At 43.8% G+C, this 26,828-nt stretch overlaps 1 protein-coding gene across 7 annotated transcripts in view; it reads right to left on the reverse strand.

The window, feature by feature from the left end:
* Positions 1 to 5,461: 5,461 nt before the first annotated feature.
* acsl4a (acyl-CoA synthetase long chain family member 4a) overlaps positions 5,462 to 26,828 on the reverse strand; it is a 73,750-nt gene continuing 52,383 nt past the window's right edge. For all 7 annotated transcript variants that reach the window (XM_078211923.1, XM_078211919.1, XM_078211922.1 and 4 more), the window contains 10 exons: positions 23,840 to 23,990; positions 21,438 to 21,561; positions 20,660 to 20,731; positions 20,209 to 20,348; positions 16,703 to 16,875; positions 15,109 to 15,183; positions 14,011 to 14,199; positions 12,057 to 12,171; positions 10,684 to 10,841; positions 5,462 to 9,492 (listed from right to left, as the gene is read on the reverse strand). In XM_078211923.1, coding sequence (XP_078068049.1) covers positions 9,335 to 9,492; positions 10,684 to 10,841; positions 12,057 to 12,171; positions 14,011 to 14,199; positions 15,109 to 15,183; positions 16,703 to 16,875; positions 20,209 to 20,348; positions 20,660 to 20,731; positions 21,438 to 21,561; positions 23,840 to 23,990 — 1,355 coding nt within the window. In that variant the 3' untranslated portion in view covers positions 5,462 to 9,334. The remainder of the gene's footprint in view (positions 9,493 to 10,683; positions 10,842 to 12,056; positions 12,172 to 14,010; positions 14,200 to 15,108; positions 15,184 to 16,702; positions 16,876 to 20,208; positions 20,349 to 20,659; positions 20,732 to 21,437; positions 21,562 to 23,839; positions 23,991 to 26,828) is intronic.

The raw sequence follows: 26,828 nt of genomic DNA on the forward strand, positions 1-26,828 counted from the left end.
AAGATGTGCGGGTTAGGTTAATTGGCCATGCTAAATTGCCCCTTTGTGTCAGGGGGATTAGCAGGGTAAATACGGGGGGTTATGGGGAGAGGGTCTCGATGGGATTGCTGTGCAGGTTCAATGGGCTGAATGGCCTCTTTCTGCTCTGTAGGGATTCTATGATTCTATGAAGTGCTACAAAATGGATTAGAATAGTTGGGTAGTTTGTCTTTGACTGGCACAGATTCAATGGGCTGAAGGGCCTTTTTCTGTGCTGTATAACCCTATGATTCTAAGACCTTTGCCTCAACTCAAAACCTGCAGAGCCTATGATTGGATGGAGTTTTCCAAAGCCCCCTCCACCCTTTTTGACCATATTGTAGGGCGGGTGAGGGGGTGGCGGGTTGTTTACGGTGAAGGACAAGAAGGCCACAGACTGGTGCACAAGTGTACGTGACTAGCTGGTATATGAGGAATGGGCCCCATCTTATACCTGAGGATCAATGGAGTGATGTATTCCTTGTAAACCGCTACCTATTTACTATAATAGTGGATGGTCTACTCTGAAGGAACTTTGAATATATAATTGCAGACATCTGCGCTCCGTCTTTACCGATGAATTTGTACTAAAGTATCAATCACTGCTTTGAAGGATAGAACGCTTTGTGCTAATTCAAGTTCAGTCACATTCATTTTTCATTTGATGGAAAATGCCCCAATTACATCGTTTGCTCAGTTGTACCTGCATTCCGTTTCCCTTTATTATTTGACCTGGAGATATTCTACTTACTGATTTCTTTGTTGTTTCATTTTGAAGGCTGGCACTTAAATTACCAACTTTGTTCAAGAAAAGCTTACAGTCCAATGTGGTCACAGTTTCCATTTTCCATGAGGAAATTGGCAGCATACTTGGTTTGGAGATTCTTCTGTAGCCAAATTGGGAAAAGTTTGTTTTATTTTCAGCAATATGTGCCTCTTCATTGGTATCTGTAAACTCTTGCCTTCATCCCTACAACGCTTTGAGATATCTGCTCTCATCCAGTCCTAGAATCCATAGAATCCCTACAGAACAGAAGGAGGCCATTCAGCCCATCGAGTCTGAACCCACCACAATTCCACCCAGGCCCTATTGCCGTAACCCCTCATATTTACCCTGCTAATCCTTCTGACATTAGGGTTAATGTAGCATGGCCAATCAACCTAACCTGCACATCTTTGGACTGTGGAAGGAAACCGGAGCACCAGCAAAACCCCACGCAGACACAGGGAGAATGTGAAAACTCCACACAGAAAGCGACTCGAGGCCAGAATTGAACCCGGGTCCCTGGCGCTGTGATGCAGCAGTGTTAACCACTGTGCCACTGTACCGCTCTCCTGGCCCTTCTCACATTCCAGATTTTAACAGCTCCACCATTGGCACTAGCCGTGCCTTCGGTTGTCCAGGTAGCAAATTCTGGCATTCTCTCCTTAAATGTAGTTTGGTAAGAGCCCTGTGAAGCACTTTGGCCATTGAACAAGATATATAAATGTAAGTTGTGGTTGAATGATGGTTTGGAATTTTCCCAGGAAGTCCATAGTTACTGCACTTCATTAAAAACAGATTTCAATCATTTAGTTTTAGTGCATTCAGCACCTTTCCCACCCCACATGAACTACACACTACAAAACTTTGGTTTTGGAAACAGCAATATCAAAAATGAAATTTAAATGAAGTGTATTTCCTATTCTACAGAAGGAAAAGTGTCAAGCAAAGGATCTAACCAATCTTAGTGTTTTGAGAAGACAGGGACAATTAATACAATTCTCCTTCCCAAACAACAATTGATGTAGCTAACCCCAGTGGTGCAGGCCTCACACTCACCTTCACCAACAGAGAGGGAAAAACACCGAGCATGTAACATTGCCAAATACTTCCTGCTGTATTGTAATGACCGTATGACAAGACATATCTGGTCACAAGATCTTACCCGATTGCAGATGCAGCAAAACTCAGTTGCTAATTGAATCCGTATGCTTTCACCAGGGAGGACAACAAATGAAAGAGCTTAGGCAGCCAAAGTTTTTGTTTGTAAAGTAGGTTCCACAGCAGCTGAATATGATGCAGATTAAACTCACTAGAGGAGTAGAGTTAGAGATCTGTCACTTGGCATCTCACTTTTGGAGCTATTCCAATAAAACAAAAATGACTAACCGCTGTAATTGTGGATAAACCACATTGCTCGACACCAGCACTAGCGAGTCAGAGTTAGCAGAACTGGAACTACAGCAGCATAGAGGTCAGCATTGCTGTCTCACAGCACCAGGGACCCAGGTTCAACTCCAGCCTTGGGTGCCTGTGTGGAGTTTGTACGTTCACCCCGTGGCTGTGTGGGTTTCTTCCGGGTCCTCTTCTTCCCTCCCACAGTCCAACGATGTGCAGGTTAGGTAGATTGGCTATGCTATTTGCTCCAAAATGTCCCAAGGTGTGTAGGTTAGGTGAGTTAGCTATGGTAAATGCATGGGGATAGGACTGGTAGGTGGGCCTGGGTGAGATATTCTGTTGGAGTGTCAGCACAGACTCAAAGGGCCAAATGTAGGGATTCTATGGTCCTAAGCCTTTAACATGGTAAAACTTCCGAAGACATTTTTGGGTAGCAAGATGGCACAGTGGTTAGCGCTGCTGCCTCAACACCAGGGACCCAAGTTCAATTCCAGCCTTGTGCGATTGTCTGAGTGGAGTTTGTACATTCTCCCCATGTCTGTGTGGGTTTCCTCTGGCTGTTTCCTCCTACAGTCCAAAGATGTCTGGGTTAAGTTGATTGACCATGGTAAATTGCCTCTTAGCATTAGGGGCATTAGCAGGGTAAATACATGGGGTTACAGGGATAGGGCCTGGATGGGATTGTTGTCAGTGCAGGGCCAATAGAATCTCTACACTGCAGAAAGGGTCTGTGATTGAATGATTCTCTGAAACCAGAGATCAATAGACAAAAACAGAAAATGTTGGTGAAAATCAACAGGTCTGGCAGCTTCCTTGGAGAAACAGTTAACAATTTGAATTTGTATGACTTTTTATAGGTTGTAGATTCAGTCTACAATTATATGGAGCATTGGGACAACTGGAGAAGCTAATAGTAATTTCATTTAAGGAATCGATCAACTGTTTGCTCAATTGCCATGAGCTCAAAGACCCAACATTAAGAATTTCCTTCATTGTTGAACAGAACAATGCAGAATGGTTAAATACAGAGGGATTAAAACTTTGTTGCTTTTCTTTAAATTTATTTTGTCCTGTGCTGAAGATACTGCTGATTTCTGCTGGGGGCACAGCTCCATAGATCCTAGGCAACTTCAGCATCATGTAGACTTCATGTAGGGGCTTAGATAATGGGTGCAGACAGCATAGTCCACCATCGCATTGGTAATGGTAGGAAACTGGACCAAAATCATTCCACCATAGCAATGTGAAAAGGAAGCAAATGTGTCCAAAATATATAGGCTAGCATTAGAAAAACTGACCATAAAAACTTAGAATCACTAGTGCAGAAAGAGGCCATTCAGCCCATCAAGCCTGCACTGACAATTCCACCGAGGTCCTGCTCCCCTTCACCCCACACACTTACCCTGCTAGTACCCCTGACACTAAGGGGCAATTTAGCATGGCCAATCCACCTAACCTACACATCTTTGGCATGTGGGAGGAAACTAGAGCACCCGGATGAAACCCACACATTCACAGGGAGAACATGTAAACTCCACACAGCGACCAGAGCTGTGAAGCAGCAGTGCTAACTACTGTGCCACTGTATCTATCCCATACAAACTTGCTAGAACTTAAAAGGGGATAAGTAATTCAGCAGTCTGTTTTGTCCATTAGATCATCTGCACCTCAACTCCATTGACTTGTTCTTATTGCATTATCTCTGGTTATCCTCACCTAAAAACAAAATACATCAGCTTAGGTTTACTCTTGGCATCCACAAGGGTAGATTTTCACCAGCCTCCGATTTTGCTCTTAAATGGCCCAACTTTAAGGTTGTATCCCCTTGTTCTGAAGCCACTCACAAGAAATAGTTTTTCTGTATCCATCCCCTATACAACTGGTTTACTATTACCCATCATGCAAGAAACCAGAGACACCAACCAATCTGACTTCAGTCCCACATTAAGTGATTGACTCATACATACCACCCGAGATTGTCTTGCAAGTCATTTTACTTTCAAGAGCAACTAGAAATTGAGGAAGCAGTGGTTAGCACTGCTGCCTCACAGCGCCAGGGACCCAGGTTCGATTCCCTGTTTGGGTCACTGTCTGTGTGGAGTTTGCACATTCTCCCCGTGTCTGAGTGGGTTTCCTCCAGGTGCTCTAGTTTTTTCCCCCACATTGAAAGTGCTAGTTAGGTGCATTGGCCATGGTAAATTCGCCATCAGTGTACCCGAACAGGTGCCGGACTGTGGTGAATAGAGGATTTTCACAGTAACTTCATTGTAGTGTTAATGTAAACCTACTTGTGACTAATAAACTTAGTCACAAGAAAGGCAACCACTCGAGGATTGCCCACAGGAACTCCAAGCCCATTCCTATTCTAACTCACTATTGTATCAGGTGGTAACTAGAAGCAGAACCAGTAATTACCCCTTCTTCCTAACTCGATGGTGTTCAACCCAGTTGTCTCCAGTCGAGATGAGCCAACTCAAGATTATACGCTAAACGTGGTACCGTCTGCTCAGTAAATGTTACATTACAACTGTACAAGACATTGGTCCAGCCACAGTTGGAGCACTGCGTACAATTCTGGTCCCCCTGCAATCGAAAGGATGCAAAAATGATTTACAAGGATGTCATGGGGACTGGAACGTTTGAATTATAAGGAGAGGCTGGGACATTTTCTTCCCTGGAGCATAGAGGTTAATAAAATCATCAGGGGTATAGATAAGGTGAATAAGGTGAAGTAGAGGAGTCCAAAACTAGAGGGCGTAGGTTTAAGATGAGGGAAAAGATTTAAACGGGACCAGAGGGGCAACTCTTTCACACAGAGGGTGTTGCGGATATGGAATGAGCTGCCAGAGGAGGTGGTAGAGGCGGGTACAATTACAACAGTTAAAACACATTTGGACAGGTACATGGATAGGAAAGGTTTAGAGGGATATGGGCCAAACACAGACAAATGGGACTAGTCCAGTTTAGGAAACTTGATCGGGTTGGACAAGTTGGGCTGAAGTTCCTCTTTCCGTGCTGTACATCTCGGAGTCTTTTCCAATGTGGCCACGGTGACAGAAAGTCCAATATCAAGGTGCATCCCACAATGAATACTTTCAACAAGAACCTCAGAATAAAACAGCAATTACCAGTGTTGGTGCTGAGAAACTGGTTTTATTTACAGAGACCCATGAAGTGGATAACATTAACACCCTTCAATTCCACAGGAACATTTTCTTTTTAAAAAGATGTTTTGACTGCCATAATGCAGGTTTGAAAATAATGAGAATGGCCACCAGCAAATCGAAACATTGAATGGTAATTAACCCGGGTTTTATTTATGCCTCAAACAGATTCAATAGCCAAAGACAAACATAAGTTATCAACATTGAGCAATGTCTGTTACTGTACGTTACTGGCAGGAATGGTAATGGGAAACCATTTGAATGGATAGAAAGATTCTGCCATGGTGTTGACCTTGATGGAGCTGCAGATGGAACAAAGGCGATTTCTGAACTCTCAAGTCTTTGGCAATGGAGTGGAAGTGTTCCTTTCTACCCCGGCAGACAACAGGGCACCCACAATGAAAAGGAAATAGATCCCATCTGCAACAATGCGTTTCGGTAACCTGTTCTTTCCCCAGGTAGATATGCGTGTACCACCCAAGACAAAAAAAAAACATTCAATCAGTTGCTTTATGCACAGAACTCCTTCCTGAAGACTTTCCCTACCTCCAAGCCACACAGGTAAAGCTTGGGAAGTTTAACGGGATGGAGATGCCTGAGATATCAGAGTGAGTGCAGGGGAGACTTGGAGAGGAGAGATGCCATTTAAATAAATGGTCACTGTAAAGACATGTTTTGCCATGAAATTAAAGGATTGAAATTCCCTCCCCATCCCCCCCTACACCTCATTCGTGGTGGCAGTACCCATAGTTGAAATCACTGTTGTTACATCCGGTATGCATATGCATTAAAATATAGATGCAGTGCCATTAACACAACAGGAGGTGGCATTTCATTCCCATCAGGTACTTCAAAAATTGTCAACTGAAAAAAACAGGGTTAAAATCAACCCGAGGGGAAATAAGTCTTCTGGAAACAGACATTACAGTGACTCTCCAGTAGATGGAGTGCTTGCTACCATTAGGTGGCTTTAATGGATAGGAATCTCCTGTACAAAAAGGTTTATTCTGCACATTACTGGGGTATTAGTGAACTTTCTCACCCTCCCGGTATTTCCTCAGCCGAAGGCACTGATGCAAGTTAGGAGTATGGTGCCATGGGTGCTAGCAATACCCTTAAGCTCATTCAAATGACTAGTCTTCACGCGAGCCTTGCTGATGAGAACCAGTAGCTAGTTCAGCAGCTGGGAAGGGTATTGCAGCGGAATTAAAGTTTGCTCCTGCCCTTGCTGAGCATCGATTCAGACACTTCCCAAGAGGACCACCGGACAACAATCAAAAGAGCAGGAACGCTGGGCTCCTGAACCAAAATGTGGCGTGTGGTAGAGTTTGACCGTCACTAGTCAACATCAGCAGTATTCAAGAAACAAACTTGGGGAGGTTCCTGATAAGTGCATCATGAAGCAGCATTGCCTAATGTGCCTGCTGAGAATGTGGAGAAACCCTGCATCAAGGTACTCGTGTAACACAATGGTCCATTTGGAAGTGCAACACAGATCACTGTATCCTACTGCCCCACTGGCAGATCCAGCAGTTTAACACTGGAAACCTTAAAACATTCACTATAACATCACTTTAAATTATATGTTTACTCCTCTCATTTACACATTAAATATATATAGCACTATTCACAGTTAAGTACAGGAGTTTACAGTCTCACATAAAAGTGATTCTCCACATAAGCAATTTTGATATAAACTGTATCAATGCTTAAAATGTTGCTCTGAAGAGACAGCTTCCAGAAAGTGAATATAGGGATATAAAAACACAGCACTTCAAAAACAATTATACAATTGTTTGTACTAGGTCCCGACCCGTTTCGTTCTAAATCTGAAATTCAAAAACATGCAGCAACATCTTACATCAGCCACCTGTTCTCATTTTCAGGGGACACATTCGCTGATGCATCAAACTGGACTAAACCAAGTTAAGGAAAAGGTCTTTTATGGGCACAAAGCATGGGCGGAGTTGAAAAAACTGGAAAAAAGATTCAATTAGGATTCAAATTCGATAACAGCCTCTTCATACATAATGACTCAGTAACCAATTATCAGCTGGATGTTATACACAGTGCTGCTTTTCATCACACGCTCTCACTGTCATAGCCTGAATGAAAATCTCCAGTTGGTGAATTAGTTTTAACCTAGAGACGGAAGATAGAAAGCTATATACATGAATGACGGCCACAAACTAACCCACTCCAGGACTGGATAGCATCAGGATAGTTTTTAAAAGGCTATGCCGAGATGGCAGATCACATGGATGTAAAACGCAGCTTCTACACGCACAGGTGGCAAGGCGGAGCTGACTGATTTTCCACATGCGTTTCCTCCCCCTTCTCTCGTATGTGCGTCCTTTTCCCCAACAAACCAAACATTGGAAAACCAAACGTCTGTGTCGGATTTCCATGTTGCAGCATTATGGGGCATCTGGCAGAACCGCCAATGATAACGGTAATGGTGTAAGTTTGTTTGGAGGGACGGAGTCTCAAGATTCTCCAGTTTATGGGTAGGAACAAAAAAATGGGCTAAATTCACAGCAGGGAAGTATATAGCTGCCGAAACCTTTTGGACCCAAGGATAGCAGTCCGATAGAAAAGTGAAGATTTACTTTGACGACCAGACCCCATGGATATTTTCTGTTCACTACAGCTAAGACTATCTAAATTAAATAGTATCTTACAAAGAGGTACTCCTCAAGGTGCTGACTTTTCCCTGGATAAAGTTGCACTCTCCGGTACATTTGTCAAGTGGTCTTTTAAAGTGAGAGCCTAGACAGACTGTCTGTACAGTGTGCGCACATCAATCATTATAAATATCCACACAAGTGCACTGTCCGCAGGAGTCTCTGCAAGGTGATCACCAGCACAAACCCCAATTATTATCCCCCCAAAACCCAGAGGTGCTTCTCAGCATCTGTTGATCCCTCTTTAGGGTGATTATCTAAAGAGTTTCCTTAAAAATAAAGAGGATAATTTGGTGCAACGCATATTTACAACATGAATAATCGAGGGGTTCAAGTGACTCTTTTGAACCAAGTTTGGGGTTTTTGCCAATGCACTGAATGAACTCAGACTGCATCAATGCTTAGTGGCTGGGTTACCTATGTATTCAAGTCATTATGACCGCTATTGCCCATAAACGTCTGATCTTTGAGACCAGAAGGATTGTTGTGCTCCACGTTACATTGATATCACTGCCGCCAAGACAATGTCAGAAATGACCCCAGGAGAAAGGCCAGTGAGCACTTCACTGCTGTGGCATTGGCAAACTACATTAGCCACAATTTATCAGAGAGACAATTGTCCACCTTGTAAAACAACAGTTTTCAGCAGGTTCGGAATTGAATAAAACAAAACAAATGTTCATCTGTGATCAACAATGCCGTCTGTGGTACAAATAAGAAATAAAAACATTCTATGCATTTTTAAGAACTAAAATATTTTCAGCAATTTTCTATACAAACATGAAACAGTTCTAGTGCAAACATCACATCAAAAACCGGTGCCACCATCTGATTGGGGATTCGAGAGGATCAAGGTACAGTGGAAAACCTCCCTTTCTTTTGTCTCGTAAAGAAAGTAGGAATGAAAAAAAAAACCGGTTTGAGTTGAGTTTTGTTGAAGCTTGTTTATATTAACAAATTGGGTTCTTGCTCCCCAGGATTTCCTTGTAAAACCAGCTGGTGGTCCTCACACAAGTACAAAAAACACAAAGGTGAAAAAAAAATCCAAAAACCAACATGCAAAAGGAGAATGGTCATTAGAAGGCGGCAGGTAACATGGCATAACCTTATAAACCTTCAGAGAAAATTTCCAATTGCTTATATAAACGTTCAAGTAAGAGTGAATACATTGGACAATAACCATTAGGTGGAACACTGACCCATTCATTTCTGTTTAAAATGAATCAATCATTCACTGTCCTTTTAATTTAGAGATGCACTACTTCTCTGCAGGCATCAGAAATGTATTATCCAGGGATCTGAAGGGTCTACTTCCCTCCATACATCCTCTCAATATCATTGAGGTAGTGGTTCTTTATTTCTTTCCTCTTGAGCTTGAAGGCGTCCGTTACCAAACCAGTCTCTGGAGTCCATGGTTCTGGGCTCAACCGAACTTTCACAGGGACCTCAAACTTCTCTAACTTGCCTGTTGCAAGACAAAACATCAAAGCATATCACAACTTATCCTGTTGAAAACCTCCACGCTTTCAATTACTTATTGGGTTGGGTTCTCCCTGTAAAAGCCACACATCTCAAACTCGTTTTCAGTTACCTTCTACCCAAGAGAGAAGGTGCCATTACACCTGCCTGTTCTTTTCACTTAGACTTTTTACAAAATGACTCAAGAAAATCAAGCACTTGGAAACCAATTCTACAAGTTCCCGCCTCACTAGCTTCAGGGCAGGACTCCAGAACAGCAACCTGTCAAAGACCAAGTATCTTCATTTTGAGACCTTACACCCCAGTAGTTTGAAGAACGTGGTATTCAATTAAAGTCAGAACATGCATGGTGGCACAGCGGGGAACACTGCTGCCTCTCAGCACCAGCGACCCAGATTCAAACCCAGCCACAGGTGGCAGTGCAAACCCCGCACAGACATTCCTGTCGTCTCTGCATGGGTTTCCCCCAAAGTCCATGGATTAGCCATGCTTAATTGCCACTGAATGTAAGGGGGATTAGCAGGGTCAATATGTGGGGTTACAGCCTGGGTGGGATTGTTGTTGGTGCAGACTCGATGGGCTGAATGGCCTCTTTCTGCACTGTAGGGGTTCTATGTCATTTCAACTGTGACATATGCTAAAGAGCAGAAACTGTCGATCAAGAAAATTGGATCAATGTTTCTCCCAGTTTTATCACTTGTCTACATTTCAGCACTAATCATACAAGGAGCGTTTGAAGACTCTGGGTCTATACTCAATTGAGTTTAGAAGGATGGCAGGGGAGGTGGGTGGGGTGGAAGACTGAAAGGCCTGGATAGAGTGGATGTGGGGAAGATGTTTCCATTAGTAGGTGAGACTCGGATCCGAGGGCACAGACACAGAGTAAAGGGTGAGGAGGAATTTCTTCAGCCAGAGGGTGGTGAATCGGTGGAATTCATTGCCACAGAAGGCTGTGGCAGCCAGGCCATTGACTGTATTTAAGACAGAGATCGATTCCCTTACCAGTGAAGAATCTAAAGGTTACGGGGAAGAGGGATAGAGAATGGGGTTGAGAAACATATCACCCATGCTCGAATGGCAGAGCAGACTCTGTGGGCCAAACTGAAAGACACCCGCTGCAGTAAACATTCCTAAGCCAGCTATACCAAGTGGAGACTGATTAATGAACTATACTCACTGGACGCTGATGCTTCTTTGATCTCCCGCAGCACCTCGGCTTCCATCTTGCTATTGTTACAAATTTCCTCCCATGTTCCCTGAACTTGTTTCTGCTCCGCAAGGGCAGTCAGTTTCTTCTGATTGGGTACCACAAAACTAATCACATAAGACTGATCACTGTGAAGGAAGCACGTGGGGGTTCAGGCACAAGAGATCAGAATTTGAATCTCACCCATGAATACTTTTCATTTCCTTTACGCTTTTTCATCATCCAGAGACTGACGAGCTTGAAAGATTTTTGCCACTGATTAGATGGGCGACACTGTGGCACAGTGGTTGGCACTGCTGCCTCTCAGCGCTAGGGATCCAGATTCGATTCCCGGCTTGGGTCACTGTGTGTGGAGTTTGCACGTTCTCCCAGTGCCTGCGTGGGTTTCCTCCGGGTGTTCCGGTTTCCTCCCACAGTCCAAAGATGTGTGGGTTAGGTTGATTGGCCATGTTAAATTAACCATAGTGTCAGGGGATTAGCAGGGTAAATGAGAGGTTACAGGAATAGGGCCTGGGTGGGATTTTTGTCTGAGCAGACTCGACAGGCCAAATGGCCTCCTTCTGCACTGTAAATATTCTATGCATTCTATGATTGGCCATGGTAAATTCTCCCTCAGTGTACCTGAGCAGGCGCCAGAGTGTGACGACTAGGGGATTTTCACACTAACTTCATTGCAGTGTTAATATAAGCCTACTTGTGACGCTAATCAATAAACTTAAAATATTTCTGCCCTTTGTTTTGCCCGAACAGAAACCATGTCAAGGACAACATTCTACCCACGTTACAATGACCACAGCACTGAGGTCTGACCACTACCTCAAGCACAATAAGATTGTTTGCCTTGCACTAACTTCTTCCCTGGTCAGCATGGGGTTTGACTGCTCCATTTAACACAGGAATAATATTCTTCCACTTGTTTTTTTTAAATTATATCACCCAATATGGGCCTCACTGGCTAGGCCAGCATTTATTGCCCATCCCCAATCGTCCTCGGGAAGACAGTAATGACCTACTTTCTTGAACTGCTGCAGTCCATGTGGTGTAGGTACACCCACAGTGCTGTTAGGGAGAAAGATCCAGGATTTAGACCCGGTGACAGTGAAGGAATAGTGAGATAGTTCCAAGGATGACATGGTGACACAGCGGTTAGCACTGCTGCCTCTCTCATTAAAAATTAATTTACATTTATGACCATGGGCTATATCTGCCTTCAGTTGACCTGCCTTCAAACAAAGGAAACCTAATATTTACAAAACCTGTTTGAGTATCTGACAAATGGGAGAACAGCTACAACCTTATAATTAACTGCAGAAAAAGATGACGGGTTTGTGATTAGGTCCTACCTGTTTGCATACGCACAAATGTTATCAATGAGGGAACAGCTCTTTAAGGCAGATTCCACCTTGCCCAGAGACACGTACTCTCCAGCTTGCAGTTTTACTAAATCTTTCTTGCGATCTATGGGATAAACAGTTACACTGTCACAAAACGAGTTCAAATTCATTATAAACTAGACAGAGAGAGTGATGAATAAGTGATTAGACCGTAGCTCCAAATACTAAATTTAAAAAAAATACAGCAAAGGGAGTGATTTCAAGACTGAAATGTTGTCCGGTTGTTCAAATGAGGTCACAGCACAAGCTCACCTCAGGCAGCACAGAACTACCTCAACTTCCTGACATGATTAGAAACTTCAAATAAAAACTTTTAAGTAGCTCAGGGTAAGGATCCCACTGGAGGTTAAATTGTGCTGTTCGGAAGAAATGGAAGAGTTCTCATCTCATTAAGTATAAAGCAATTTATAAAATGCACTGTCTTAACAACATATGCCAAAATCTAGCAAGCGCTCCCAATGAAATCAGAATATTCTTCCACCTGTGTGTTTTTTAAATTAGATCACTGAACTTGGGCCTCACTGGCCAGGCCAACATTTATCGCCCATCCCTAACTGCCCTCGGGAAGACGGTGCTGATTTGCTTTTTTGAACCGCTGCAGTCCATGTGGCGTAGGTACACCCACAGTGCTGTTAGGGAGAAAGATCCAGGATTTTGACCCAGTGACAGTGAAGGAACGGTGATATCGTTCCAAGTGGTGTCCCGACTCGGTGAAATTTAAGTTCCACCAGCTGCCTGCGGATTGCTAGTTCAGGGACATTATCACTGCGCCACCACCTCCCCACTGTTCTTCTGAAGGTGCAACGCCAGTCCACCAGGGATTCAGAACGATCATTCTTTACCAGCTAGCCCAGATAACAACTATAGGCAAGGTACGTAACAGGAATAGCATAAGCACGAATCCACATTGTATATTCAACCAAAGCCCAGAAATACAGCACGGATAGTGAGCACAGCTGACACTTACTGGCTGATCTCCCCACCAGAGAGGGATCAACTGGAATTACTATTGATACTGATCAAGTCCAGAGCCACTGTGGTCCGCTTGTTACAGTATTACACACCATACTGTAGCTTGTTACAGTATTACACACCATACTGTAGCTTGTTACAGTATTACACACCATACTGTAGCTTGTTACAGTATTACACACCATACTGTAGCTTGTTACAGTATTACACACCATACTGTAGCTTGTTACAGTATTACACACCATACTGTAGCTTGTTACAGTATTACACACCATACTGTAGCTTGTTACAGTATTACACACCATACTGTAGCTTGTTACAGTATTACACACCATACTGTAGCTTGTTACAGTATTACACACCATACTGTAGCTTGTTACAGTATTACACACCATACTGTAGCTTGTTACAGTATTACACACCATACTGTAGCTTGTTACAGTATTACACACCGGTGTGGTTAGTACAGGACCATCACGAGAACAAAATATTTCCAGAATTCAAAGGAAAATGGGCGCCCAGTCTTGGGATGAAAAAGAGTAAAGGGCTGGGAAAACTCAGCAGTCATGATGTGGAGATGCCGGCGTTGGACTGGGGTGAACACAGTAAGAAGTCTCACAACACCAGGTTAAAGTCCAACAGGTTTATTTGGTAGCAAAAGCCACTAGAGCTTTCGGAGCGCTGCTCCTACTCCCTGACGAAGGGGCAGCGCTCCGAAAGCTTGTGGCTTTTGCTACCAAATAAACCTGTTGGACTTTAACCTGGTGTTGTGAGACTTGTTACTGTGAAAACTCAGCAGATCAGAGAGAAACTGCACTGAGTTAATGTTTCCAGTCTGATGCAGTTCTGATTCCAGTCATATTGGACTCAAAATCTTAACATCCCTCTTTTTGGTTCCCCATTCAGTTTAGACCTTCCCTTTAACGCTTACCAATTATCTGTAAACAGCCATCTGGGTGGAATTCACCGACATCGCCTGTACAAAACCATCGCTGACCATTGCTGTCCTCAAAAAAATCATGACTGGATTTATTAGTTTTGAAGTACCCCATTGCCACATTCGGTCCACCAATCAGTATCTCTCCTCTGGGATGGGGCTGGTCGCGAGTGGTGTATCCACCTGGAGTTTAACAATAAGGGTTAGCAAGTACCAAGACCACAACTAAATCCCTTCTGAAACTTTTAGAAGTTTGTTAATTCAGTAAAACACCCAAGTTATTTATTAGCGCACACCCTGCACATGCACAGTGCCACATGCGTACACACCTTGCATATACGCAGCACCACGCATACACAACCAGCATGTACACAGTGCCAAGCGCATACACGCTCGCCTGCCCACACACAGCATCCCACACAGATAGTCTGTCAGATACACAGGAGACCATGTTCCACTGCAATCCCTTTTCCCCAATCCTACGTTGCTGAATAACTTTAGAACTCGGCACGGTGGCACAGTGGTTAGCACTGCTGGGTTCGATTCTCAGCTTGGGTCGTTGTCTGTGTGGAGTTTGCACATTCTCCCCATGTCTGTGTGGGTTTCCTCTGGGTGCTCCGGTTTCCTCCCAGAGTCCGAAAGACGTGCTGGTTAGGTGCATTGGCCATGATAAATAGATGGAGACCATTCAGCCCATCACAGCTCTAAGATTAATGCTGCCCACTGGCTCCTTCCGCATCATCCTGCCAGTACAATCGCTCAAACAAAGTCACCCAGAGATTTCCACTTTGTGGAATCTCACTCTGGACCTTGTGAAACAGAAAACAACATTCGATGTTTTAAAAAAAAAAAATGACCAACTGAAATTGACCCCAAACTTGTGACAGAATTGCTACAGGCCAGCGTCACATCTTAAATATCCTTCCCTCAGCGAGCAGTGTATCTAGTGTAGAAAGGCACACAAATTGGTGGTGTTGAGCAAGAGCTTTCAATTCTTGCCTCTAAATGATACAGTGCCAAGACATTCACGCCTACAGCAAGTGAATTACACAGCAGACAAGGGGAGTCAGTGTGTAGACTTTGTATAAGCACCTTCTTCCCAGTCTCTCAGTTTGATCTCGCAACAGATCAGCGGAGCTCCGACTCTGCCTGTGCTGTAGTCCAACACTGAAATTAGAGAAATACCATGGTTAGATTTTGGAATCCTTTCAGAAGTACGAGCAGCAAATTAAATAAATGGTGCCTTAAGCCACAGATATTTGCATCCAATTATGGAGCCATCGGTGTAGATAAAACATATAATCTCTCTGCGTGTACATCACCAGACTTCCATGTTCAGACATGCATTACGTCCATCAATTTCAGTATTGTTTTTCCACTTGAAAGATTGGTATTTAACAACAATGCATGCCTCTTGTTAAAGTAATTACGCATTTCTTAACGTTAGTATTTCCAGTCAAGCGCATAGAGCAGCATTAAACAATTATTGGTTAAGGGGAAAGGCTGATGCTTGTATATAGTTAACAAAAGCAGATTATTACATAGCTAACAAGAACAGCGCTATGTAATGCAGCAGAAGGATATTGCGTTACTGCAATCTAGTCAATTACGACAATCGAGTTTAAACAACACTTCTGTAAAAACAAAGATGCAGAAGCTCAGTTTAAAAGCTTTGTTTTCAGACTACCTCCTTGTCCCAACCCTCCCACCAGATGGAAGGCATGGAAAAATGGGTGAAGTGAAAAATAAGTGACAGTTCTTGGAAAGGTCAGTGGAAAATCCAAAATACTTGGGGGCAATCTTGGGCCAACTGCCTAAGAATTATTGCTTCCAAGTGTTACTCATGGTAGAAACTCGGAATGCCATTGAAATATTGGGCTTGTTAGCGAGAGCCAGCTACTCAAAGTGATCAAAAATACAAAGTGATCAAAACCTTAGGCTGCCTTTTTTTCACGTTAACTAATCTGCCTCATGTGCCCAGCTTTTTCCCAGCTCCTCTGTTTAAACATTGAAAGCTAAGGGACAAAACCTTATTTTCCATATCCTTGCAGCATTTTGATCAGCCATCTTATTTATTAAGCCTCAGAGGGGGGAAAAAGAAGACCCTTTTCATCAGTGGATCTCCTACACGAAGCAATTAATGCACAATCTCTTCCTTGCACATACACAGCCAAAAATGAAAATGGACTAGAATTTAGCACAAGAATTTGGGTAGTTATTCAAAGAAAAAGATAGGAAAAATATTACTCCAATTAATCAGGCTTCATGTCCCCACAATTTCACTTTATTCCCTCAAGTATATATCTTTTCATTCCACCAGGAAGGAGACACTTGGAAGGCTCAGTCACGTACATGGACTTGTGGGCCCACATTGCTGTGGATCTGGAGTCACATATAGGCCAGAACAGGCAAGGATTTCCTTCCCTGAAGGACATTAGTGAACAGGATGGATTTCGATAATCTTCATTAGACTTTTAGGAAATTCAAATTCCACCATCTGCCATGGTGGGATTCGAACCCAGAGCATCTCTGGATTACTAACTAGTCCAGTGAAAATACCACCATACCGTCACCTCAGCATATTAAAATGTGCCCAGTTAGCTTCCTAGATCATTTCTCTTGGCCTCCCAGAAGCAGCTGCCACTCGCCAAGTAGCACGATTTTCTTTGATGGTTCCAGTTCTCACCTTCAGTGATAGTTCCGGCACCACACGTCTCAGTCAGGCCGTAACCCTGCCCGACTGGACAGCAGAAACACACATTCATAAACCTCTGCGTTTGTGGAGAGAGAGGAGCTCCTCCAGACAGCATCATTCGAACACTTCCTCCCAACAGGGCTTTCACCTTTTTAAATAAGAGACTGCGATAAACACAAAAAAAAACTCCCATTAAAACTGGGCACGGAAGAAATGATATTTAATATGGTGATTCCAAATACCCAAAACACACAACTGTACACATCTGCAAGCACGTAGGACTTCCTTCCATAAAGTCTATGAAACAACTTTAAAAAAAAATTATAGCATATTTAACACAAAATGCTCCAAGATGTTGCAAAAGAACATTATGAAACCAAGTATGACAGAGCCAACTGGGTTAAATAACCAAAAGCATGATCAAAGACGTAGATTTTACAGAGTTTCTTAAAGGAGAAGAGAGAGATGGAGAGGCTTTTGGAAATAGGGTGGGAATTAGAGTTTAGAACCAAGGCAACTAGACTACCAATGGTAGAGCGATAAAATTCAAGGATAATGGAAATATTTAGTTCAGTTCATTTATTAGTGTCACAAGTAGACTCACATTAACACTGCAATGAAGTCACTGTGAAAATCCCCAAGTCGCCACACTCCGGCGCCTGTTGGGGTACACCGAGGGAGAATTTAGCACAGCCAATGCACCTAACCAGCACATATTTGAATTGTGGGAGGATACTTGAGCACCCGGAGGAAACCCACACAGACACGGGGAGAACATGCAGACTCCGCACAGACAGTGACCCAAGCCGGGATTCAAACCCAGGTCCCTGGCACTGTGAGGCAGTAGTGCTAACCACAGATATCGCGGAGGGCTGGAAGGGGGGGGGGGGGGGGGAAAGAGGGGTTGGGTAGGCCAAGAAGGGAATCAAAAACAGGGATGAGATTTCTAAGATCAAAGTTTTGCTTCACCGAGAGAGAGTCAATGTAGGACAGTGAGCACTGGCGTGACAAGGGAACAGAACTTGCTGCAAGTTCAAACACAGGCAGCAAGGTCTTGGATGATCTCAAGTTTAAGGAGCGTAGAATGTGGGAGAGCAGCCAAGAATGTGTGGAATACTTGAGTCTAGAGGTTAAGGAAGGCACGAAAGAGGACTTTAGCGCCAGATGAGCTGAGAGAATAGTGAATTCAATGAGCTAGGAATAGGTCACCTTAGTGATGGCATGAATGTGCGGTCAGAAGCTCAACTGGAGGTCAAATAGAACAAAGCTTTTAATAGTCTGATTACCGTGTGTAATGGAGTTTGCAGTTAGGGAAGAGAGTTTGGAGCAGGGACTGAAAACAATGGCTTCAATCTTCCCAATAGTTAATTGGATGGGATTTCAGCCCATTCGGAACTGGACATCAGGCAAGCAGTCTGATAACAGTCTGATAAATGGAGCGAAAGTTGAGAGAGACGGTGGTGTTGAAGTGTTGGGTGTTGCCTGCATACATGTGAAAATTAATGTTGTCTCTTCAACTGATTTTGCCAGGAGACAATATATAGGTGAGAAATAGAGGGGACCAAGGATAGATCCTTTAGGGACAGCAGAGGTAACATCGAGAGAGCTGGAAAAGCAGCCATAAAATTCTGGAAAAACAAATTGGTCAAAATAATAACCTGTATATTTTGAATTGGTAGCAGGCATATTAAAATGTTCTGCTGGATGAAAACCAACTTGGTACTTGTGTACCCGAGCTTCCAAAACTGTGCTCCCATTGTTTGAACTTGTGACAAGTCTTGTTCACCAACCCAATGCCCTACAATGGCACATGGCCCAGAAATGGTTCCATTTAAAATCGCCATGCTGGTTTTCAAATCCAGCCAAGGCCTTGCCCCTTCCTATCTCCACAACTTTGTCCAGTCCCACAACCCTCAGGGATATCTGCAGCTCCTCCAATTCTGACCTGTTGCATATCCCTGATTTTAAGTGTTCCACTTCAAATGTCTAGACCCTAAGCCCTGGAACTGGACAGAAGGGGTAGGCTAGAAAGTAGAGTTGAGGCCACAATCTAGATCAGCCATTATTTTATCAAATGGAAGAGTAGGCTCGAGGGGCTGAATGGCCTACTCTGGCTCCCAATTTAGATGCAACTTGCTTCCTACACCTCATACCTCTCTCTCTTTTCTTCAAGATGCACCTTAAAATCTATCTTTGACCAAACCTTTGGTCATCTGCCCTAATACATGAGGAGAACTGGACAGAGAAGGGATTGGACAGCATAGATAGAGAGAAACTGTTCTCGCTCATAAAAGAACAAGAGGGCACAAATTTAAAGTGATTTGCAAAAGAAGCAAATGTTACATGAGAAAAAACATTTTCACACAGTGAGTGGTTCAGATCTGGAATGCACTGTCTGAAAGTGTGGTGGAGGCAGGCTTGATTGAGGCATTGAGGAGGACAGGAGATGATTGCTTGAATAGGAACACTGTGCAGTGGTATGGGGAAAAGGCAGAGGTATGACACTAAATCACCATGCACATTTGGAGAGCCGGTGCAGATGCAATGGGCTAAATGGCCTCCTTCTGCGCCATAACAATTCTGTGATCTCCCGATGTGGTTTGGTAGTATCACACTTGTGTCTTGTAGATGGCAGACAGGTTTTGGGAAGTTAGGTGGTGAGTTAATCACTGCATAATTCCCAGCCTCTGCTCTTGTAGCTACACTATTTATATGGCTGATCCAGTTGGATCAGCCATTTTTTGGTCCATCACACACCTGTGGAAGTACGCTTCAGATATAAACATACAGGATGCAGATGACTGGAGAAGTGAATAATATCTGTAGAACCTGACTCAAGATAATAATTCCTGGATGCTATCATTTACAAAAACAGCCAAGAAATGATACCGCATTTGAATTTATTTCTGATCAAGCAGATTCGGTGTTTTTCCTTGGTGGAGAGCATTATAGTGGGTTAGTGGTCTCACCTTTTGAGGAGCCAGCTGTGACATTAAACAGTCTTGAAGTTACATTGGAAGAGGTACGGCTGGAGATAAATGGCATTGGGGGGGGGGGGGGGGGGCTACGCAGTTTAAAACTTAAATTAACTTTAAAGAAAAGGCCTCGTTCATGAAGAAAATGACTAGGGGTAGATTCTGTTAGAAACAGCCACACTGAGCTATAAAACACAGAGGGGGGTCAGGTAAGAGAGAACATATTAAATTTGCAGCTACCGCCATAATAAACTACATACAGATACGGAATTAAAATTCAGTGTGAAATAAGTTGGCCCTGTTTAAGGGGAATTCCAGTATTATTCAAGCAAAGTCCTGGTCAGCAAACTTTAATGAGTGCATTCCTTTTATCGAAGAGGGTGGAGCTAATTCGCATCTCATTACAATGGCATCCAGCTCCCTTTAGATTTCAAATCTTTCAAACGGAGGTGTGCTTGCTTTAATGATAGTTAACCACCTCAAAGCAATTAATCGGCGAGAGAAATTTCCTATTTTCCTTACATGTTGCAGAGGGGTGCATCGTAACCTCTCTTGATCTGTTCCAATTTGTAATCATAACCTAGTTTAAACAGGGTCCTCTGTACGTAGTTCATCTCCTGCACCTTGCTCATGACATTTTTGTAGATTCGATCCATGATTTCCTAAAAAGGTAAAAGCAGAGAGTTATCAAAAGTGGTGGAATGTCTCAGTATTAGAGGAGAAAACGCACTTCTCAAATAGAATATTGGATTAATTATCTTCATATCTGTTAGCAAACTTTGACATTTTAATACCATCGACTAAATTTGCCAAACTGGTACATTAGAGCCTTCTTAAAGTAAACTGAAGATTTTAAAATCCACACAAGCCAATCCCCTCAAGCCCCGATTATTCTTTGCGTGTTGTAATTTTATTAAAAACGGCCCTCCAGATTGAAAGGCTGAACATATAAAAGCTCTGATTATTCACTCACTGGAACAGCTGCCATCAGTGTTGGCTTCAGGACAGAACAGTCACCCTTACTGCCCTTCTTGATCTTAGTTGACTGCAAAACAATAGAAGAAAGCACAGCTAAACAATGGTGTACTGACGACACACACACATTTGTTCGACCCTACATTCAGCCAATGCACAAACTGATGCAAACAGTCAATTAAAATCAATGCAGTAACGTACAAGTTGAGATAGAGTGCAGAGCAAGCGTACAGCAAGCAGTGTGCGCAGGGAAAAATAACCTCCCACTTCTAAGTAAAAGTCATTTATATTTTGGATAACTGCTGAGGGAGCATGTAATTCCATTTAGTGTGTGCAGGAAAATTATTCATTCCCCTTGGGTTGTTGAGAAGGGATTGGACAAAGTGGCCTGCAGCTTTACAAAACAATTACAGCACAAGTGACAAGCGCTGCTGCCGCACAGAGCCAGAGACCAGCGGTCAACTCCGGCCTCCTGCTTGGAGTTTGCAGGTTCTCCCAGTGTCTGCTTGGGTTTCCTCCGGGTGCCTCCCACACTCCGAAGATGTGCAGGTTAGGTGGATTGGCCAGGCTAAATTGCCCCTCAAGTGTCAGGGAGATTAGCAGGGTAAACACGTGGGGTTACAGGGATAGGGCCAATAGGTGGGATTTTTGACAGTGCAGGCTCGATGGGCCGAATGGCCTGCTTCTGCACTGTGGGGATTCTATGATCTTCTGCCAGGAACTTAGTTGTAGCCTTACCAAAATCCCTTCGCTGGAAAGTCCGAAACATTGCTCACCTGATCAGACAGGGTTTGGGGAGACGAGTAACCAATTCGACAGCCATAGGCAACACAGGAGATTTCGGCAGTAAGTTCCAACACATGAGCTAAAGGCAGGTATCCAATATATGTATCTTTGGGTCTAGAAAAAAAGTCAAATTTAGCATATTTAGTAAACTCTAAAGAGGACTCAGGCTGAAGCATCAATTGGTTCAACACAAAGAACTCGTTTTAATCCTCAGAAATTTTGGAATTATATAATGCAAGATTTCAGGAGCGATTTATTCCTAAAGCTTGGGATTTAGTTTTGAAAACTTTTGCGCAGTTTCTTTAAAAAAGGATGCACCGAGATTAAAAGCAAGCACTCATTAGATCTTTCCTACAGACACTCAGCAGGAAATATGACTGCAAGATACAAACATCCCATCTTTGAAACAAGCGAGGGGGGTTTAGGACAAAAATCCCAATCCAAGTAGACAAAAAGAAAAGAACCCCGAACTTCTGAATATTGGGCACACCCTGGTCCAGAATTACACACACCAAACAGGTGGCACAGTGGTCAGCACTGTTGCCTCACAGCGCCAGGGATCCAGGTTCAATTCCGGCCTCGGATGGCTGTCTGTGGGGAGTTTGCACATTCCCCCCCGTGTCTGCGTGGGTTTCTTCCGGGTGCTCCGGTTTCCTCCCACACAAACTTCCTTTTACAAACTCAGGACATCTAAAAGTACCAGCAGCCAGTTAAAGTATTTTGTGTGTCATCATTATTATAAAGTATTTCGATATGGCAAGCTCCCACAAACAGAAGTGAGACCATGATCACTGTTTTAGGTTAAGGGAAATTGCCCAGGACACCAGGGAGAAAGAACATCCTTGCGCTTCTTCAAAGCAGTGCTGTGGTATCATTCCTGGCCCCCTTCAATGGGAGATGGGGCCTCAGATTAATGTTTCACCCAAAGGAGAGCATCATCAACAGTGCAGCACTCCCTCAGTACTGCAATGGAGTATCGGCCTTGATCTTGTGCTCTGCAGTGGGATTTGAACCGATAAACTTTTGGGCCACGGCTAACAGCACGTCCAGAAATAATCATTCAGTATGTTTTCATATTGGAATGTTGTGCATTGATACATTAAAAAAAGGAGGCCATTCAGCCCTTTGCACCTGCTCTGCCATTTATAATGATCATGGCTGATCATCAAATTCAATACCCTGATCCCACCTTCTCCCCATTTCCCTTGAGCCCCAAGAGCTGTATCTAATTCCTTCTTGAAATCACAACATTTTGGCCTCAACTACTTTGTGGCAATGAATTCTACAGATTCACCACCCTGTGGGTGAAGAAATTTCTCTCTATGGAGTCAGATAAACTAGAGGTGTTTGCAGTTACTTCAATGCGTCATGTAAAGCCTGGAGCTGACCTTCCAAACTTTTGAGAAAAAAAAAAAGAGGCAAACCCACATGGACAATCCGCAACAATAATGACCACATTTCTCCAAGTTTAAACTATCAAAATGGAAAACAGGAGAGTTTCAATGAGCAGTGCTGTGGTGAGTCAGTGTTCAACAACACAACATCCAGTCGTGTGATATTCATCCACTCGGATTTCAGCCAAACTCAAAGGAAAGGCTGAGAACTTAAGCCAATGTTTCAGCTTCCTCCCCCACCGCCATCTTGTCACTTCCTCTGGAACAGGAGGTTTCAAAATGCTTCCCAATTACCCGCCATCGCAGAGTAACGCTGGGCTTAAGCTTTTTTTAAAAAAAAATAAAAGGGAACAATTAAAAACTGACAATTTTGACAGGGCCAGTTTACCCAGGTTACTTTCTCAGGAAATTTGGCATGTCCGCGATGACTCTCGCCAACTTTTACAGATGCATCCCAGAAAGCATCCTTTCTGGTTGTATCACAGCTTGATATTGCTCCTGCTCTGCCCAAGACCGCAAGAAACTAAAAAGGGTCGTGAACGAAGCCCAGTCCATCACTCAAACCAGCCTCCCATCCATTGACACTGTCTACACTTCCCACTGCCTCAGAAAAGCGGCCAGTATAATCAAGACCCCACGTGCACACTCTTCCACCTTCTCCCGTCGGGAACAAGACACAAAAGTCTGAGGTTATATACCAACCGATTCAAGAACAGTTTCTTCCCTGCTGCCATCGTACTTTTGAACGCACCTACCTTGCATTAAGTTAATCTTTCTCTACACCCTAGCTATGATTATAACGCTACATTCTGCACTCGTTTCCTTCCCTAAGGTATGCTTTACCTATATAGCGCGCAAGAAACAATACTTTTCACTGTTTGCTAATACATGTGACAATAATATATAAAATCAAGTGAGACTGAATGTTCTTAATTCAACAATAAGCTGGACCTCCCTGAAATTTTAGTAAAGGAAGTACAGAAAGATTACCTACTTACCCAAGCCCGGGTATCCTTTGACATTGGCCAGTCATACCCGCTATCAAGTTACTGTGAATCATCATCACGCCCTTTGGGTGACCTGTCGAGCCACTTGTGTACATCACCACAGCCAAGTCCGATGGAACAGGCCGAGATGGGGTTCTGTCCACTGTGAAGGAGACACCCATAATCAAATCAGTGCTATGCCAAGGAATTATCATCTCAGTACAAAATATCACCTCAAGGTTACAGTATTCCATTCTAAATGTGCAGACAAGTTGGAAGATAAGCTGTCTAAGTGTCTTGTGATGCATAATTCTGATCAGGGGGGCCACTAATTGAAATTGCATGAAGTATTATGGAAACACTAGAAATAAATTAAGGATATGGCACAGTGGTTAGCGCTATTATCTCAGCGCCAAGGACCTGGGTTCAATTCCAGCCTTGGGTGACAATCTGTGGGGACTTTGCACCTTCTCCGTGTCTGCGTGGGTTTCCTCTGGGTACTCTGGTTTCCTCCCACACTAAGAAATCTCACAACACCAGGTTAAAGTCCAACAGGGTTTATTTGGTAGCACAAGCCTTCGGGGCGCTGCTCCTTCATCAGCTGAGTGAGGAGCTGTGTTCACAAACAGATCATATAAAGACACACACTCAAGTTACAAGATAATGGTTGGAATGCGAGTCTTTACAGGTCATCAAGTCTTAAAGGTACAGACAATGCGAGTGGAGAGAGGATTAAGCACAGATTAAAGAGATGTGTATTGTCTCCAGCCAGGACAGTTAGTGAGATTTTGCAAGCCCAGGCAAGTCATGGGGTTTACAGATAGTGTGACATGAACCCAAGATCCCAGTTGAGGCCGTCCTCATGTGTGCGGAACTTGGCTATCAGTCTCTGCTCAGTGACTCTGCACTGTCGTGTGTCGTGAAGGCCGCCTTGGAGAACGCTTACCCAAAGATCAGAGGCAGAATGCCCGTGACCGCTGAAGTGTTCCCCAACAGGAAGAGAACACTCTGCCTGTATTCGGGCACTGCCCCTGGAAGAGTGTTCTCTTCCTGTTGGGGAACACTTCAGCGGTCACGGGCATTCTGCCTCTGATCTTTGGGTAAGCGTTCTCCAAGGCGGCCTTCACGACATAAGACAACGCAGAGTCGCTGAGCAGAGACAGATAGCCAAGTTCCGCACACGAGGACAGCCTCAACTGGGATCTTGGGTTCATGTCACACTATCTGTAATCCCCACGACTTGCCTGGACTTGCAAAATCTCACTAACTGTCCTGGCTGGAGACAATACACATCTCTTTAACCCTGTGCTTAACCCTCTCTCCACTCACATTGTCTGTACCTTTAAGACTTGATTACCTGCAAAGACTTGCATTCCAACCATTAACTTGTAAATTGAGTCGTGTCTGTATATGCCCTGTTTGTGAACACAACTCCTCACTCACCTGAAGGGACAGTGCTCCGAAAACTCGTGGCTTGTGCTACCAAATAAACCTGTTGGACTTTAACCTGGTGTTGAGATGCGCCGGCATCTCCACATCATTCCTCCCACACTCCAAAGATGTGGTTAAGTTGATTACCCCTTGTTAGGGGGATTAGCAGGGTAAATGCATGGGGCTAGGGACTGGGTAGGATTCAGGCTCAATGGGCCAAATGGACTGTAGTGACTGCACTGTAGATATTCTCTGATTCTCCCATTCCATGATGAAACTGGGATTTTAACAGGATTTTCCACAAAAACTGTAAAGCTGCAACCCTGATTATTCTAGACTTGCCTCACAGAATTTTATTTTGTGAAGTCCAGACAGGATGTTCTAGGTGGCAGAGAGGTGTGTATAGATACTGGTGTGATGATGGGAGAAAATATGAATTTAAATAATGTTGGGAGGGGTGTCTACAACGTGAAAGCAATCGGAGGGGAGTGGTGCAGGGAGGGGAATATGGAAGTATTACGGAGAAGATATTGGGGTTTCCAAGGAGTAAAGTTACAAAGTTAAAGTTTATTTATTAGTCATAAGTAAGGCTTACATTAACATTGCAATGAAGTTAATGTGAAATTCCCCTAGTTGCCACAGTACGGCGCCTGTTTGGGGTCAATGCACTTAACTAGTACGTCTTTCAGCATGTGGGAGGAAACCCACACAGACACTAGGAGAACGCACAAACTCCACACAGACAGTGACCCAAGTCGAGAATCAAACCCGGGTCCCTGGTGCTGTGAAGCAGCAGAGCTAAACCACTGTGCTGCCATGCCACCCATTGGCAGAAGTCTGGGATAAGCCATGCTAAGAGTATGAAGCAGTGGTTGTAGAATCGTACAGTGCAGGAAAGGCTCTTCGGCCCATCAAGTCTGCACCAACACATTAGATACGCCTGAACTCCCATTGGCCCATAGCCCTGATGGAAGATGGTTTGCTGATGCGCCAGCACCAAGACAGTGATGTTGAGCTTGGAAGCATTGGGGTGAATTAGCAGAGTATTGGGAGCAGAGTTACAGGGTATTGCCAAGGGAAATTGGGTTCCTACAGACCCAAGATCTGCTAACTCTGCATTAATTGTCATTACTCCCCAGAAAGGAAATGGACTTCCTTAGCACGGAGCTGGAGTTGCTCCATTATTTAGACATTGCCTAGAATGAGAGAGAATTTTACAGCATAAAACCAGGCCATTTAGCCCACTCAAGTCATCTCCTGTTCCTCTTCACCTCAATCCATCAGCATATTCTCACTCCTTGGTCCCTCATGTGTTTATCTAACTTTGAGCAGTGGAGCAGGCCCAATCAGATCATGGCTGATCGCTCCCTGCTCTCAAAATCACCTCCCCACCTGTTCCCCATATCCCTCCCTCTCTTTATTCATCTTCCTCTTGAAACCATTCAATGATTGAGACTCCACCACGCTATGGGGCAGCGAGTTCCACAAATTCTGCGAGTAGTTCTTCCTCATCCCAGTTTTAAATCTACTGCCTCTCAATCTATACCTGTGACCTCTTGCTCTAGATTGC

The sequence above is a fragment of the Mustelus asterias genome, chromosome 4 (assembly GCF_964213995.1).
Source record: "Mustelus asterias chromosome 4, sMusAst1.hap1.1, whole genome shotgun sequence".
In the NCBI taxonomy this organism is placed as follows: Eukaryota; Metazoa; Chordata; class Chondrichthyes; order Carcharhiniformes; family Triakidae; genus Mustelus; species Mustelus asterias.